At 36.5% G+C, this 15,701-nt stretch overlaps 1 protein-coding gene across 4 annotated transcripts in view; it reads right to left on the reverse strand.

Moving 5' to 3' along the window:
• Window positions 1–741: 741 nt before the first annotated feature.
• The window catches only part of Cog6 (conserved oligomeric Golgi complex subunit 6), a 596,080-nt gene continuing 581,120 nt past the window's right edge, over window positions 742–15,701 (reverse strand). For all 4 annotated transcript variants that reach the window (XM_090403681.1, XM_090403680.1, XM_090403683.1 and 1 more), the window contains one exon: window positions 742–1,067. In XM_090403681.1, the coding sequence (XP_090259807.1) occupies window positions 920–1,067 (148 nt within the window). In that variant the 3' untranslated portion in view covers window positions 742–919. The remainder of the gene's footprint in view (window positions 1,068–15,701) is intronic.

Genomic DNA, 15,701 nt, shown 5'->3' on the forward strand with positions numbered 1-15,701 from the left:
AAAGCCTTGATCAGAGACCACGTCCAGATCTCTGTGCTCAGACCTGGTCATGAGAATTTGAAGGGGATGAAGTAACCTTGGATAGGGTGCAGAGGCGAATAACAAAAGTCATATCTGGGCTGTTTTAATGTTGATTATGAGGACAGACTGAGGGCATGCAGACAGCAGAGTTTGATGGATAGAAGACAAAAGGAGGCAGGGAGATATGATAGAGACATTTAAGCTGTTGTAGGGTTATCATCATGGTAACTCTGAGGAGACTTTTTTATATAGTATAAAATGATGGGAAGGAGCAATGAAAAGGGACCATCCCCAAAACTTGTAAAAATGTAAGAATTAAGTTTTTTGTATGGAGAGCAGAGGGAGCATGGAATGTATTGCCTGAGAGGGTGGTGAATGTGCAGACAGTGGATGAGTTTAAAGAGTGTTATGATAGACTTTGTGATGACCTACCACGAAGCATCTTGTGACTCCATAGAGGTCAGGAAAATAATAATTATAATGACATTCTCAACATGTTTTTTCCTCACCCTGTATTACTTAATACAGGACACTCCTCGCCACTTTCTGCTATTTGTCTGATATCCACACTTCTCATTTCCCGATACCACACCTATTAAAATATTCTACATTCGTACTTCTCTTGTTCAGTCTTTCCACTATATTTGCACATGCTATGTAAATTGAAAAATGACTGCAATAAATTCATATTCAGATAAAGCCACAAACAGACAAAAAAAGTTGGCTTATTGAGGGACTTTTTTAAATTTAATAAGTGTTAATATTACAGAAAATTTTACATTTATAATGAAAAAGCTACTTTTTCATTTTACTAGAGCAAATGTGAGTTCTTGTCTTTAATTTTTCAATATGTGATAAATATATATAAATCAGTTTTTAATCAAATATAAGTATTTTATTACAACAGCAATGTTCTAATTTGTTCTGTGGTTCTGTGAAGAATTGAAGTTGGATTTTCATACTTGTTCAAAGGGGAATGTACAGCTTTGTATATCTGACTGTACACACGACAAAACAATTCCATGGATTGTTTCCTGAGATTATGCCTGAAAAACATCAAGTAATAATGTATTGCAATATTACAAGATTAGGAAATCTGTATATGCACTTCAATCTAATTAAAATGAATTAACTAAATTGAAACCTTACCTGAGGTTTACAGTCCCTTGAAATCAATGTAAATATATTTCTTTGTATAGCAAGATCTATATAGTTCCATAATTAAACATTCACACAAACAGTTAGCAATAGGAGGGGATAATGGTATCGCCACCCACTATTGCTAACTCTTTTACATTTTGAGCAATGTGCTCTAGATTCCTCTCCTTTAAAACCCCAAGTCTGGGGTTTGGAAGAGTCCAAATGGATTTGGACTCTTCCAAATCCATTGGTCACATTGTCATCATGAAGGGTAATATCTGGTCCAAAAGAATACAATGGAGTTGGATGAGTCCAAATCCATTTGTCACATTATTACCATGAAAGGTAATATCTGGTCCAAAAGAATTGCTGAGTAAGAATTAGTGGTTAAGGGGTGAAAGGATTCATTGATGTCTATGAGAAAAATCCCATACCAAGATACTGCCACCACCAGCCTGTTTTCAGCCAATCATGCAGTCTGGCTGACTAGAAACAGGCTGTGTAGTCGATGTTCTGGCTCACGGATGTGAGCATACACACACACACACGGGAGGGTCTGGAAAGTTCTGATAAATGCCAAGAACAGAGGTGGCGAACCTTTTTATGTGTGCGTGCCAAAAATTACAAATCAAGTTGCTGACGTGCCGGGCAGTTTTTAGTAGTGGAAAAATTAATTAATTTATTTATAATATTATATAATATTTTATTAATATGTATATATTAATATCAGAAATCAGAATTCCGTCGGAACAATAAATGACACCCTGTCGTGAATTTGTTAAAACTAAGAAATATATAGCAAATGTTGTTATGACAGTTTCAGAAGTTATGAAATTTGGTTGAAGAGAATTAGCATTTCAACTCAACACTAGTCGGTTGCCTTTGTCTTTGGGTCGCATGATCTTTTGTTAATACTGCACCAATCATATGCACGTTTTCATAGTTGCTCTCTTGTGTAAAACAAAATTTAACTTGTACGTATTGTAATAATTAAAAAAAGTTTAATTTATAAGCATATAAAAGGATATCACCTATAAATCGTTGACGTGCCAGCAAAATTCTCGGACTTGCCGCCTCTGGCACGCATGCCATAGGTTCGCCATCTATGGCCTAGAACAAAAATGATATTAAAGCAACTGATATGACAACGAGAAAGAACATATGAGGATATAAGAACATAAGTTACTTTCATAACTCTGCTACTAGTATGTTGTTTCTTTTGGTTATATCAGTTGCTTTAATATCATTTTTGCTCAAGATATTATCAGAACTTTCTAGACCCCCATATAAAAATGCATGTAGACTTTGCCAGTTCATGGATAGATAAATTAGAGTTTATGTGAAAAAGTGAAATCGTTAGTATATCACCTCAATATGATAAAAACAAATTTAAAAAAAGGGCTATGATAGCAAACGGTTTGATGCATAGTCTGTGTGGAAGGAATGGACATGAGTTTTTGGATGTGTAAAGTGAGTTTCAGGGAAGACTGGATTTGTATAAGAGGGACAACCTACATGTATGCATTTGGTATCAGTGGTCTTGAAAAACTAATAATTAGTATGAGACCTAACACAGATACAGGGAAACTAAATTATACTGGGAGGAAAGGAATGGTGTGTAAGAATGGCAGTGTTATGTTGTTAATGACAGGAATGGGCATTATCATGGAAATGATTATTATTATTTCCTGACACCTCCAAGGAGTTGAAAGACTCATTGAGGGAGGGCACTTTGCTCAACAACTCTCCATCTCCACTACTTAATCCACCAACAAGGGGAGAACGATTTGGATTTTATATTCTTCTGGTTCAGACCCATCAGTCATGTGCATAGATGTCTGCTTATATAAAGACACTACAGAAGAACAGAAATCTGCAACTTGACCAACTGTGTAATGCAGACTACAGACAAGAGTATACAAAATAATATGCAGGTAGTTTCTTATGTACATGAATGTTAGGAATATCAGAAACAAAGGAGTATAGTTGTTGCCTTGGTCAATATCTTTGGACCTCAGGTTGTAGGCATTAGTGAGACCTGGCTATTACAATCAGACAGTTTCAGTTGATGAAATTTTTCATTTTATAGAAAAAAATAGAAAAGGATGAGAATGAATGTTGCCAAGAACACAATGAGATCTAGATTTTTCTCTCTTAGAGTGATGGGTAATTGGAATGGATTGCTGTTGGATGTTGTGTGCAAGCAGTGTGAGTGAATTCAAGAAAATGTATGACAGCTGGTGTGTGTGTAGTATGTGGGCTCTCTCGAACGACTCCCAAGGTCTCTTCATAATAATAAGGCAGAAAACTACAATAAGTTATTAGCAGCTACTTTAATGAAAAACATGTTTCATCTTTATTGCATTTCTTCAGGTGTTAAAATGAAAACTAGTAGACAAAGAGTAAAGATTAACAAAATTTACAACCACTATATAGTTATGCAAGAATCTGATCATCATCATGCATATCAAGGATGTAGGCCTAGCGTGGCCTGTCCAGCCTTAGAAGTCATCGTCGAATCTTTTAAGAGGACGTCCTGGTTTTCTTTTCCTAATGGCTTGTACTTTAAGGCTTGTTTTGGTAATTTTTCTATTTTCATTCTTTGAATGTGTTCCATCCATTTATGTTTATATTTTTTAATTTTTTCTATTACTGATTCTTGGTTTAATTCTTTCATAATTTCTTTTGTGATCAAATAGAGTACATTATTATTATTACGGGTATCTCCATGGAGTCAGTAGACTCATCGCGGGAGACCCAAACTAGCAAAACAATATCTGTCATATCTCTTCTTGAATTCATTTACAGACGAAGAGCTCACAACTAAGTCAGGCAATGAATTCCACTCGTTCACCACCCTCCAGGCAAAAAACCTTGTTCTGACACCTTTGTTAACCACACTCTTCTTTAATTTCCAGAGATGACCTTTTGTTCTTCCATCACTATCACATAGCTGAAACATTTCTCCTGCATCAATCTTATAAAAACCTTTCAGTAATTTGAATGTTTCTATCATATCCCCTCTTCTTCACCTATCAACCAATCTCTGCAATCCACAAGCTCTCAATCTATCAATGTAGGGAGCATTTTTTATATCACTCACCAACTTGGTCACTCTTCTCTGAACCCTCTCCTCATCTCCAAGGAATCCAGTGACTAGACCTGAGCACAGTAATCCAAATGTGGAAGTATCATTGCTTTATAAAGGGGAATAATAACCTCTTTATCTCTGGATGTCAGTGTGTTCCTCAACAACCAAGTAATCCTATGTGCAATCTTGGACACTTTAGCAATGTGTCCTCTGAACTTCATCTCCTTATCTACCAATACCCCTAAGTCCCTAGCCTCATCAATCTCTTGGAGTACCTTTCCATCGATGTAGTACACAGCTGGTAATCTTTTAATCCCAAAATGCATGACTTTACACTTTTCCACATTGAACTGACATCCATTATCTTTTGCCCATTTTACCAGCTTATTTAAATCCTCCTGCAAACTTTCAACATCAGCTTGATTTTTTATTGCACTACAAAATTTTGCATCATCAGCAAACAACTGAATATCTCCCTTTAAGCCATTTCCTATATCATTTATATACAAATTAAACAACATTGGCCTAAGCACAGAGCCCTGAGGCACACCACTGGTCACCTGCCTCATTCTGGACTCGGCTCCTCCATACACCACCTTAGGGTATCTCTCCCTGAGCCATTCTCCTATCCATATCACCAATTTAATATCCATTCCCATCTGCTCCAATTTGCGTAACAGTGTTCTATGGGGTATCCTGTCAAAAGCCTTAGCAAAATCCAGAAGTACTACTGTGTAGCCAGTTCCTTTGTCCAACTCAGATGTTATTCTATTATGAATAGTTAATAGATTGCTAAGGCAGGATCTACCTTTAACAAAACCATGTTGGCCTCTATAGAGTATCATATCCTGATCCACCCATTCTTGAATTTTGTCTTTAACCAACTTTTCCAATTCTTTTACCACTACTCCTGAGATGGTGATTGGTCTGTAATTAAATACTGCAGTTTTAGAGCCACCCTTATGCAAAGGAACCACTTTGCCTAACTTCCACTCCCTAGGGACCATACCAGAATTCAAACTTAAACTAAATATCCAAGTAAGAGGGGTTGACAATTCTTTTGCACATTCACACAACACCCGAGCTGATATTCCATCTAAGCCTACAGCAGTGTTTGCATTTAAATTTTGCAATATATTTAATACCTCTGATTCTTTAGCTTCAATTCTCACATTAGGTATTGCTACAGGTATAGAGATATCCTCACTTGGGTGATAGACTTTTGAAAAGTGATCACTCAGTAACTCGACTATTACATCTGATTTTGTCACCATCAGCACCCACTAAAGTTATCATTCCGAAGTCATTCTTCCTCTTACTTGCCACATAGCGGAAGAACTCTTTGGGATTACCCTTGATCTCTTTGGCTAAGGTTTTCTCATAATCTGATTTAGCTTTTCTTACTATGCTGGCCTTGTACTGCTCATGGGTGTCCTGATCGCCTTTCTCCTTGTAAATTCTCCATAACATTTTCTTTTTTTGCAGATCAAGCTTGATACTACTGCTCATCCATCTAATGCCTGCCTTGTTTGACCTCCTGACCATGGGGACACAATCTGATATTGCTTTCCTCAGATACCCACTGATTTTATCCTAAGCACTGCTAACATCTTTCCCTTGCAATATGTTCTGCCATGGGATGGCTGCAAGCTCACTCCAAAGCTTGTTATAATTGCCTAACCTGTAGTTCCGTATATAACCCCTTCTTAACAGAAAAATCCACAGATTTTGCAACCTCCCAAGTCAATACCACATGATCGCTTTCACCAATTGGAGGTAACGAGGACACCTTACTTATACATATAACCTCTGAACCAATAACCAGGTCCAACACTCTCACACCACGTGTCCATTCAGTTATGTGCTGTTTCAAGTAATTAACTCGTAGAAGATGTATGAACTCCATTTCCTTTTTGCTACGTGATATTTCCTCCTTCCAATTGATATCACCATAATTAAAATCCCCCATAATAATCACTAAGCCTTCACTCATTGCACTAATTTGCTGATGCATGAATTCACTATCTCCCCCTGTACTCCCTGGTCTATAGCAGCATCCAACTGTATATTTGGTTGCATTGGTCACTATTTCGCACCAGACCGCCTCAAATGAACTCTCATTCACATGTCTAACATCTTGATATACTACTTTCTTTGGCTGCAACACATCAGCTATCATCAACAGTACTCCTCCTCCTGTTCTATCTTCTCTATCCTCCCTGAAAATACTGTACCCATCACATTCAATTCCAGTGACCACATCTTCTGCTGACAGCCAAGTTTCACTAATGCCTACAACTTTTGGTGAGATTTCACTGACTAATGCCAAAAATTCTTCTCTCTTATTTCGAATGCTTCTAGCATTGGTATACAAAAATTGCAGATTCCCTCTAGATCTTGTACCGGCTTTAGAACTGATATATAAGTCACTAACTTCCGTAGTCCTATGCTGATTTTTATCCCCTCTCTTCTGCAATTTATTCTGCATATAAGGATCAATAAATATACAATCAGTGCTAAAGTTTCTCTCTCTTACACTCAACCTTTTCAATATTAGTTTCCCTGCCCAATAACTTCAACTTGTTCAGAAAACAATAACTTCTTCAATCGCTTATGTCCTTCCATGTTAAGATGCAGTCCATCTCTAGCATACAACTGCCTTTTTCCTTCAAACACACTCCAAACATCAACAAATTCCAGACCTCTTTTTTTGCACATTCTTGCAATCATATCATTCATTATCATTGCTCGTCTACTTAACTCGTAATTGTCAAAACGAGGCAGCGCACACACACTATCCTCCCATTGACACTTTTCCTCTTCACAATATCTAATAATGTTCTTAAATCTTTTCCTACCCGATTTATACTACCTCTCAGGTCATTCGTACCCACCATAACTATCATCTTGTCTGCTTCATGCCCTCTCTTTATTGCTAAAGCCACTCTTTCTATTGTCCCATCAGCCAAGCACTCCTCATGCATACCACTTTCCATACCCTTAATCATAGAATCACCATATATCTTACCACTCTTAACTTCATTCAAGTCCACACTCATGGACTCATTCTCTACGCTATTCAGCATGACTCTCCCAGCTTCATTACTCAACGCTCTATTACTTACCCCCCCCCCACTCTCACTACATCTCGTTTCTTCTAGGCCACTTGTGGTTTTATTTTGTCGACTCCCAATCACTCCCATACTATTTATTACTGCATCATTCACCAAAGACTCACCCATATGTAATCCTGTTCTAGTTACTTCAGCTAAAGTAATCTCTATAGTCCTAATTTCTCTGTTTAACACATTAAACTCAGCTTTAACTTCCAGTATACTTTGCAGTTTTTTTCTCATAAACTTCATTTCTGCTGTTATTAATCTTTGTTTTATTGTCTAGATTTCACTTCCATACAATACGACTGGTAGGGCTAATGTATTGTATACTTTATTATATACTTTTAGTCTGGTTTGTTTTTGAACTAGGTTTGGTTTAAATATAGAGTTAATTTGGAATTCAGTATTTTTGATGTGTTCTTCAGTTTGTTGCTCCATAGATTTTTCTGTCTGTCCATAGTAAGACAACCTGCATTCGCACCACAGTCTGTAAACTACTGGATAATTTGGTGGGCCATGTCAAAGTTTTGCAGATCACTGTAGTCGATCACATTTTTTTAGAAATGGAGCTAATATATGGAAGAGTTCAGTTGAAGCCTCTGCTTTCCTTGTCATTAGATGTAACTTGAATTGTGTGTGTTGGCTAAGCAGTCTTGAGACAATTCATTCATTGTAGCCATTTTATAGAAAAGTAAATTAAATTTAAAATGGCAAAAAATTATATTCTGCTTTAATCCTTCATCCATTGTGTAAGCAAACAACATTTGCATGCGAAGTTTCTTCACGACTAGGCTACTCGTATACAGGAACTAGTTTTTCACATTAATTACCTTAGTGTTCCATAATGCAAAGCACATATCCTTTCAGATGTGCATAATGCTATGCATTATGGGAAGAGTAGGTGATAATAAGTGATAAGTCAGTAATAATAAGTGATACACCTTTTCACTACTTGTATATGGGAAATATGTGATTTGTGCATTATCTCAATCTTGATATTTCTTCTGGGTCTGGCTCCCAGTGATCAAGAAAAGTCAAAACTGGTCCAGATAGTGACCCTTCCCATAACACATTGTATTATACACACCTGAAAAGATGTGCACATTGCATTATGGGATACTCAGAGAATTAATGTGAAGTCATCAGCTTTTATGTACAAGTAGCCATGTTGTGAAAAAACTTCACGCACAAACTTTGCTTACACTGGTATAAAGGATTAAGCAAGAATATAATTTCTTGGCATTTTTAATTTAATTTATATGACAAGTGAAAAACATTTCAAGGCTTTGCAGAAAAGTGTTTTTTCAAAATGTATGTGAGTTCTTCAATTCATCCTTGTCAGTAATGAGGCGGTCCAAATATATATAATTAAGAGAACTGAGGGAAAAAAATTTCCAAACTTTTTGATCGTTATGATTTAAGTTAGGCTGGTGCCGTAAAGCTTCAGCACTTTCAATAAACATTTTAATTTACAAATTAAAGATACCAAGAAATTATATACTTGGTTTAATCCATTATCCAAGTGTAAGTAAACAAAGTTTGCTCCTGAAGTATCTTTCAGGAGTGGGGCAGCTCGTAGCAAAGGTGGTATGACTTCACATCACTTGCCTTATAATACAAAACACATCTCCTTGCAGACATGTATAATGCTATGCATTATGGGAAGGGTCACTACCCAGACCAGTTTCGACTTTATGAATAAGTAAAGCCGTCTCTAAAAATTCGGACGATCCCTAGGCCACTTAATTGTGGGCGAAAGACCGTCCATCTCAGCGTTGGCTCCACTCAGTGATGGCCTTCCACCCACCACCACCACCGAGCAGAACCGCTCATATTCCAAAGAAAAGCATTCACTGACAAAGCCCCTCACCATGCCGTGCCGGAAAACACTTTCCCTGGGGACTCAAATTGCTCCCTTAAGGCAAAACCCTTAAGAGAGCGAACTCATAATAGCCCCCCAATGGTTTCGACCTTTATTGAGGTCTCATCAGTGGGAGCCAGACCCAGAGGTGATACCAAGGTTGAAGTAATGCAGAAGTCATATTTTCCTATATGAATTGCCAAAAGGTCACACCTTATTAAAATACTCTGGATTAGAGATAGATAGTTGTTGGAACTTTTTCACTTGGTTATATTATAAATTAAAGATACCAAGAAATTATATACTTGGTTTAACCGCATTATCCAAGTGTAAGCACACAAAGTTTGCACCTGAAGTATCTTTCAGGACTGGGGAAACTCGTGGCAAAGGTGGTATGACTTCACATCACTTGCCTTAGTATCCCGTAATGCAGAGCACATCTCCTTGCGGACGTGCTAATTCCAATTTATAGTTACAGTTATGTAGGAATTGAGTATTCCAACTTACCGAACCTCATAAATCTGAGCCAGATCCAATTTATGAGTTTTGATGAATTAGAGATGGCTGAGATGTACTGATTTTTTTTTTTTTTTTTTAATCTTACCATTTTTCACTAGAATGACAAGTTGCAAGAACATGGAATTTGGTAATTAATAGCAACAGTAGCATCAAATTGCATTGAAGGGTTTTCAGGCAGAGTAAGTTGGAATTTCTTCAAAATGTATGCCACAAAGTGAAATGCTTTTTATTTACATAAGGAATACTATTTCTTTTTCTGCTCTTGGAGGATGTTGAGAGAAACCCATTAGTGATTTTTTGTCTAATTCTTGGATTATAATCATGTTGAAGAGATACTTTGGTGAAGCAGATGTTGTGTGTTCCAAATACTAAGGATTTTATAATCCCATATTTTTGAGATGAATGCATAATTATTATTACATTACACTTCCAAGGAATCATCGAGGAAGTTCACTACAATTCCCCTGCCACCACAAAGAATGCCAATGCCATCTACTGCTACTTAGGGTAGTCTGACCTCTTGTGAAACAAAAAAATAAAATAAATACTTTTTATACATAATAAGCATAACATATAGGTAATTAAAAAAATTATAGCAGAACTATACAAAATGCATCTTTACAGTCCTATTGTCTTCAGGTTTTCTTCAGTTGTGGTTCTGGATCCTATGTGGGTTGCAGATGGATCATCCATATTCTTGGAATTACTTATGTCATTCTTGATGAGATGATGAATCAGCCTCTCATAAGCTTCTTTCAAACCAGTTTTGGTGCCTTTCCAGTTAATTTTTTGACATGTTTGGAGTGCATGTTCTCTCAAGGCTTATTTTATCATAGTGAATGAATTTAATGTGGTATTTTTGTTCATCTTTCCATGTTGGAATTGTGCATCCCATTTCCCCTATGTAGGGTAAGTTACAGGTGCATTGGATTTTGCAAATCCCCTGGTGAGCAAGGTAAGGAAGGAGATCTTTGGATGAGGTGAGTATACTTTTTTAATTTTGCAGGGGGTTGAAAGAAATTCTTAATATTGTATTTCTGTAGCGTTTTATTTTTTCTGATATTCCCCTAAAGTATGGTACAGCTATGGCACTTTTGTAATCTTTTTTTTCATTTTTTTTTTTTTTCATTTCATGACATTATTGTCGAGGATCTTGTGAACTTTTTTTGTAGCCAGTTTCCATAATGGTTTGACTAATGATTTCATATTCCTTCTTCAGTGCCTGTTCATCGGAGCAAATTGTTATAGCTCTATGTTTGAGGGTTCTGATGGCCGCTAGTTTTTGTTGAATGGTGGTGTGAATCTTTATGTATTAGCTCTTCAGGAAAAAATTTCAAAATGAATGCTACTGAAAATTATCACAAGAAATGAAAAACTTGGTTATGTTACATTGATGACATTTTTGTTGTTTGGTCAGGAACAAAGGGCGACTTGATTCAATTTTAAAATTATCTGAATGCTTACATCCATGCATAAAATTCACTCTTGAGCTTGAAGATTGCAAAAATTACTATTCTCTGATATCCTTCTCTTAGTAAACAAAGAAGAAGAAAAAACACTGACCTTTTAAAAAACATTGCAACTTGAAAATTTTTACATGCTGCTTCACTCTGTCATCCATTACAAAAGATAGGCATGATTAAAACATTACAAGATAGATCATACATTTCCAGTACATCAAACAAAAGGAATAAAGAACTGCACTACCTGAGTCATACTCTCTCCCTCATTGGAGATGAATGTGTGACAATTAACAAAATTTTTAATACATCTCTGACAGCTCCTTACATAAACAATTTTTTTAAAAATGCAGTCATGCTACCATACAACAATAATGTTACAGACTATTTTACTCCATTTATTTTCTTTTAAGGTTACACAGTGATCAGCATTCATATTCATAAATTTAGGGACACAAAAACACACGTGGTGAAAAGATTATTTTACTAATTATTAATAAAATAACACTTGATCTTTCGACCCCTGTATCGAGGTCATCATCAGAAGGATACATGCTCTAGCCCTGTATACCGCTAAATTAAATCTACGTAGTTAATTAATCTTTTTCCTAGCCTGACCTCTAGCGATAAAAAATAAATAAATAAAAATGTAATAAAAAATACAACTACAATAAACTGCTAAAGTCCTCATGTATTAATATTCTTCTGGATTTGTACAGTTCCGATTATTATATGATTTTCTTCAGTTGCTGTTGAATGTGACAAACACTTCACCAGGTTGTCTTCTTGTAGTGGGATTTTTCTTCTGCTTGTTTAGGTTGTTATACAGGTTGTAGATGGGTCCTCCACATTCTTGGAATGGTTAGGCCATCATTTTTGTTGAGATTTGGGTTATATTTGAGCATTTCACGTGACTCTTTAAATTTCCTCTCAAACCAGGTTTTGGTGCGGTGTAGGGACTTGGTATTTTTCCAATCAGTTCTGTGGTATGTTTGGAGTGCGTGGTCAGAAAGGCCGGTTTTTTCAAAATGGAGGTATTAATGTGTCGTTTGTGTTCGTCTTGTCTAATTGGGATAGTTCGCCCTGTTTCCCCTATGTATGGTATGTTACAATGCATATGTAATAGTTGTATGTTCCCATCTTCATAGGAACATACAACTATGACACGCGCACGCAGGCACTACAAAAAGCAAATGAGGGAGAAGAGAGAAAAATACTGTGGTTCCTAGAGTCCTAAAGGTATCCCCTAGCAGGCTATATTGGGTTGTCTTGGCTGTTGGGCTGAAGTTCTCAAGATGCAAGCTTCCCAAATTTGAGGCAGTCTCATGCATCCAAAATTGTTGAGGTTTGGAAAGTTTTTTTAGAGCTGAGGCTGATTCCATGAGCAATCTTTCATATTTAAATTTTCCCTGCGGTGTATTAACATAGCTTTCTTCCAACATATTCTGTGACAGGTATCCAGAGCATGGTCTGCAAGCCCAGAGTGGCTGTACTGGTGAACTGCATAGTTTTATGTTCCCATGAAGATGGCAATGTGAATTGCCGAAATATAGGGGGTATTTATTAAAGTCTCTTTTAATTAATATTCCAGTATACGTTGTAAATTCCTTAAATAATTTAATAGTCAAAAACACTGCATGTACAGCACTGAAATGAAAATAAATTCGATTAATGATTCTAATATTTTTGATTGTAACAAGGGCATCATAAGCAGTACAATGTAAAAATGTAGCATTTAACAAGCAATGAAATGCTGGAATAATTAATTAAAAATTGAATTAAATCTGCATGCATTCTGCAGATTTAATTCAAGTCACTTAATTTCAGCCAAGTAATTTAATTCATTTAATTTATTAGTAATAGTGCTGATTCATTCATTCATTCATTCATTTCATATGGTGATTCAACGGCCGTGAGCCCCCTTTTCCGGGGATACGGCACCATCTCATTCCCACCCTATTTTTAGGGTGGGAATGAGCTGGAGGGATTGTCTTTATTCCTAACTGTATGTGTGTGTTCACGGGGCTGGTTTGCCTGCTCGTGGGATGAAAAACCCCAGATAAACTGGGAGAAAAACCCTGCTGTGCACACCAAAGACCGAATAACTTGGCCATAGCTTAGGAAGATCCTTAAGCTCCTCATGTCGTCGAAGGGAATCGAACCTAGGATTCTCCTTCCCCAGGCATATAGTTGCGAAGCCACAAGGCTAACAGCGCAGACATAGTGCTGATGTTTTGGCTCTTTATGAGGATTTGAATAAGCTGGAAGGGTGGGCAAAAGAATGAGAATGTCAGTTTAATGCAACTGAATGTAAGGTTTTAAAATTTGTGATCCACAGATGGGATGCTTCACACTCACTTGGTGGAATTATACTGAAAGAGGTGGTGGAAGCAAAATTTCACTTGTTTCTAGTAGATATCACCTACTGTGATCATTGACAGTCTGACCAGTCTTTCCAGTGAAATACTAGATCTTAGATATGTTTTAATTAGTTTCAGTCTTGAAAATGATCATTCACCAATTGCTACTGAAACTGGAAGTTAAAAAATATTCGAAGCAAAATTGTTAAATTAATAAAGACGCTATCTAAATTATTTGCATATATATATATATTGCAATATTTTCAGTGGGTCTAAGCTGTAACTATCCTGTATGATATCCTCTAGAATTTGTATTTCATTATATAATTTAGGGGCACAAATATCCTTTTCTTCACCATCAGTCAGTGCAACTTGCAAATTATCACAGTGTTTATTTAAAGTGTCCTCATCCATATTAGAAGTTTCCTTGAAACAATAAAAACTGAAATATGTTAAAAGTGACTTGTGAAGAGATCAAACCTTTCAGCCAAAAGGATTAATAATAGTGTCCACAAGTGGAAGAAAAAATCTAACTTTAAAGTTAGATTGCAGATCAACTACTGGCACTTTGTCAGAACAATCTTTTCTTACGTCTGTGTAATATACTGCTTTTTGAACTCGGGAGAAATTTCTAAATCTAATACTCCTTTGCCAATTCAAGTTCAACATTAAAATTTTCATCTAATCTTTAGTAATTAGTGATAGACATGGTCCAGCTATCTTTGATTGGCTACTGATGGAGATTGAACTGCCCACTCAGTCTCCAAAAAGCTAGATAGGGTTTAAAGGCCTCGCCTACTCCTATAAGGGAATAAAAGGCATTTGCTTATTATTATAAATTCTTCAGAAAAGTCAATTATGTTATTTAAGGTGTTTATAGATTCACTTAAATTCTCTGGATTGTTTTTTATTACGTGCCTCCAAGGAGTCCGAAGACTCATCGGAGAGGGCACCCGCTCCACAACTCTGCATCTCCACCACTCAGTCCACCAACTACAGCAAAATGCAACTACCATCATCATCTACTGGCCACCACCACTAGTATTTTCACAGACAATCACTTTTCCTTTAGTGTTACATGGTGATCAGCATTCATTTTACACAAATTATGGACTCTACAATCAAGTTATAAATAATTATTTTAATTTCCCAATGTTTTGATCTTCATATTAAGATCATCTGGAGTATACACATGTATATACAGAGACAAGCTAAATTACATTTCACATAGTATGCTGAAGAGACAATGATTTGATCAAAGGTTATTCTATTGGCAAGACCTCCAGTGAAATTAAAATAAATGAAATAAACTATATCAACTACATGAAAGCTATATTCTATTTAAGACAACATCAGAGAAACTTTCATATAGATAGTTTTGTTACAGTGAAAATGATGTCCTAATTTAACATGACAATTGTTATATTACATTTAGGATCCTGGATTACCTATGGTTCTATTTACAATTAACTCTTAGGGAGAAAGGTTTAGTGGGTAGAATATATACCTTCCATATGTTTGGGATTTTTAGACCATCATTATTGTGAAGATTAGGGTGATCGATAAGAATCTCACTGGCTTTCTTAAATTTATGTTTATTATTATTATGTGACATCTCCAGGGAGTCCAAAGACTCATCGAGGGAGGGCACCTGCTCTACAACTGTCTCCACCACTCAATTCACCAACTGACTGCAACTACACCAACGCCATCTACCGCCGACCACCACCATCATCACTGGTATTTCCATAGACAATCACAAACATCAATGCCCACGGCAGGATTCGAACCCGCAGACTTTTGGCTGGAGAGCAGATATGCTAACCACTTTGCCAAAACATGTTCATACCATGTTTTGGTGCGATGTAAACAATAGGTGCTTTTCCAGTCAATTCTATGTAAAGTGTTCAGCACATGATCAGAAAGACCAGCTTGACCATAGTTGTTATATTTAATGTGTCATTTCTGTTGCTTTTTTCTGATCGGAATTGTGCGTCTGTTTCCCCTATATAGGGGAAATTACAGGTGCAATAAATACTGTATAGCCCAGGGTGGGCCATTGGAGGGAGTGGATCAAGTTCTTTAATTTTGTAGGAGGTTTGAAGGTGGCTTTAAGGTTGTATTTTTTTAGTA

Source organism: Typopeltis vanoorti, chromosome 14 (assembly GCF_054136105.1).
Source record: "Typopeltis vanoorti isolate ZY-2024b chromosome 14, IOZ_Tvanoo_1.0, whole genome shotgun sequence".
NCBI lineage: Eukaryota > Metazoa > Arthropoda > Arachnida > Uropygi > Thelyphonidae > Typopeltis > Typopeltis vanoorti.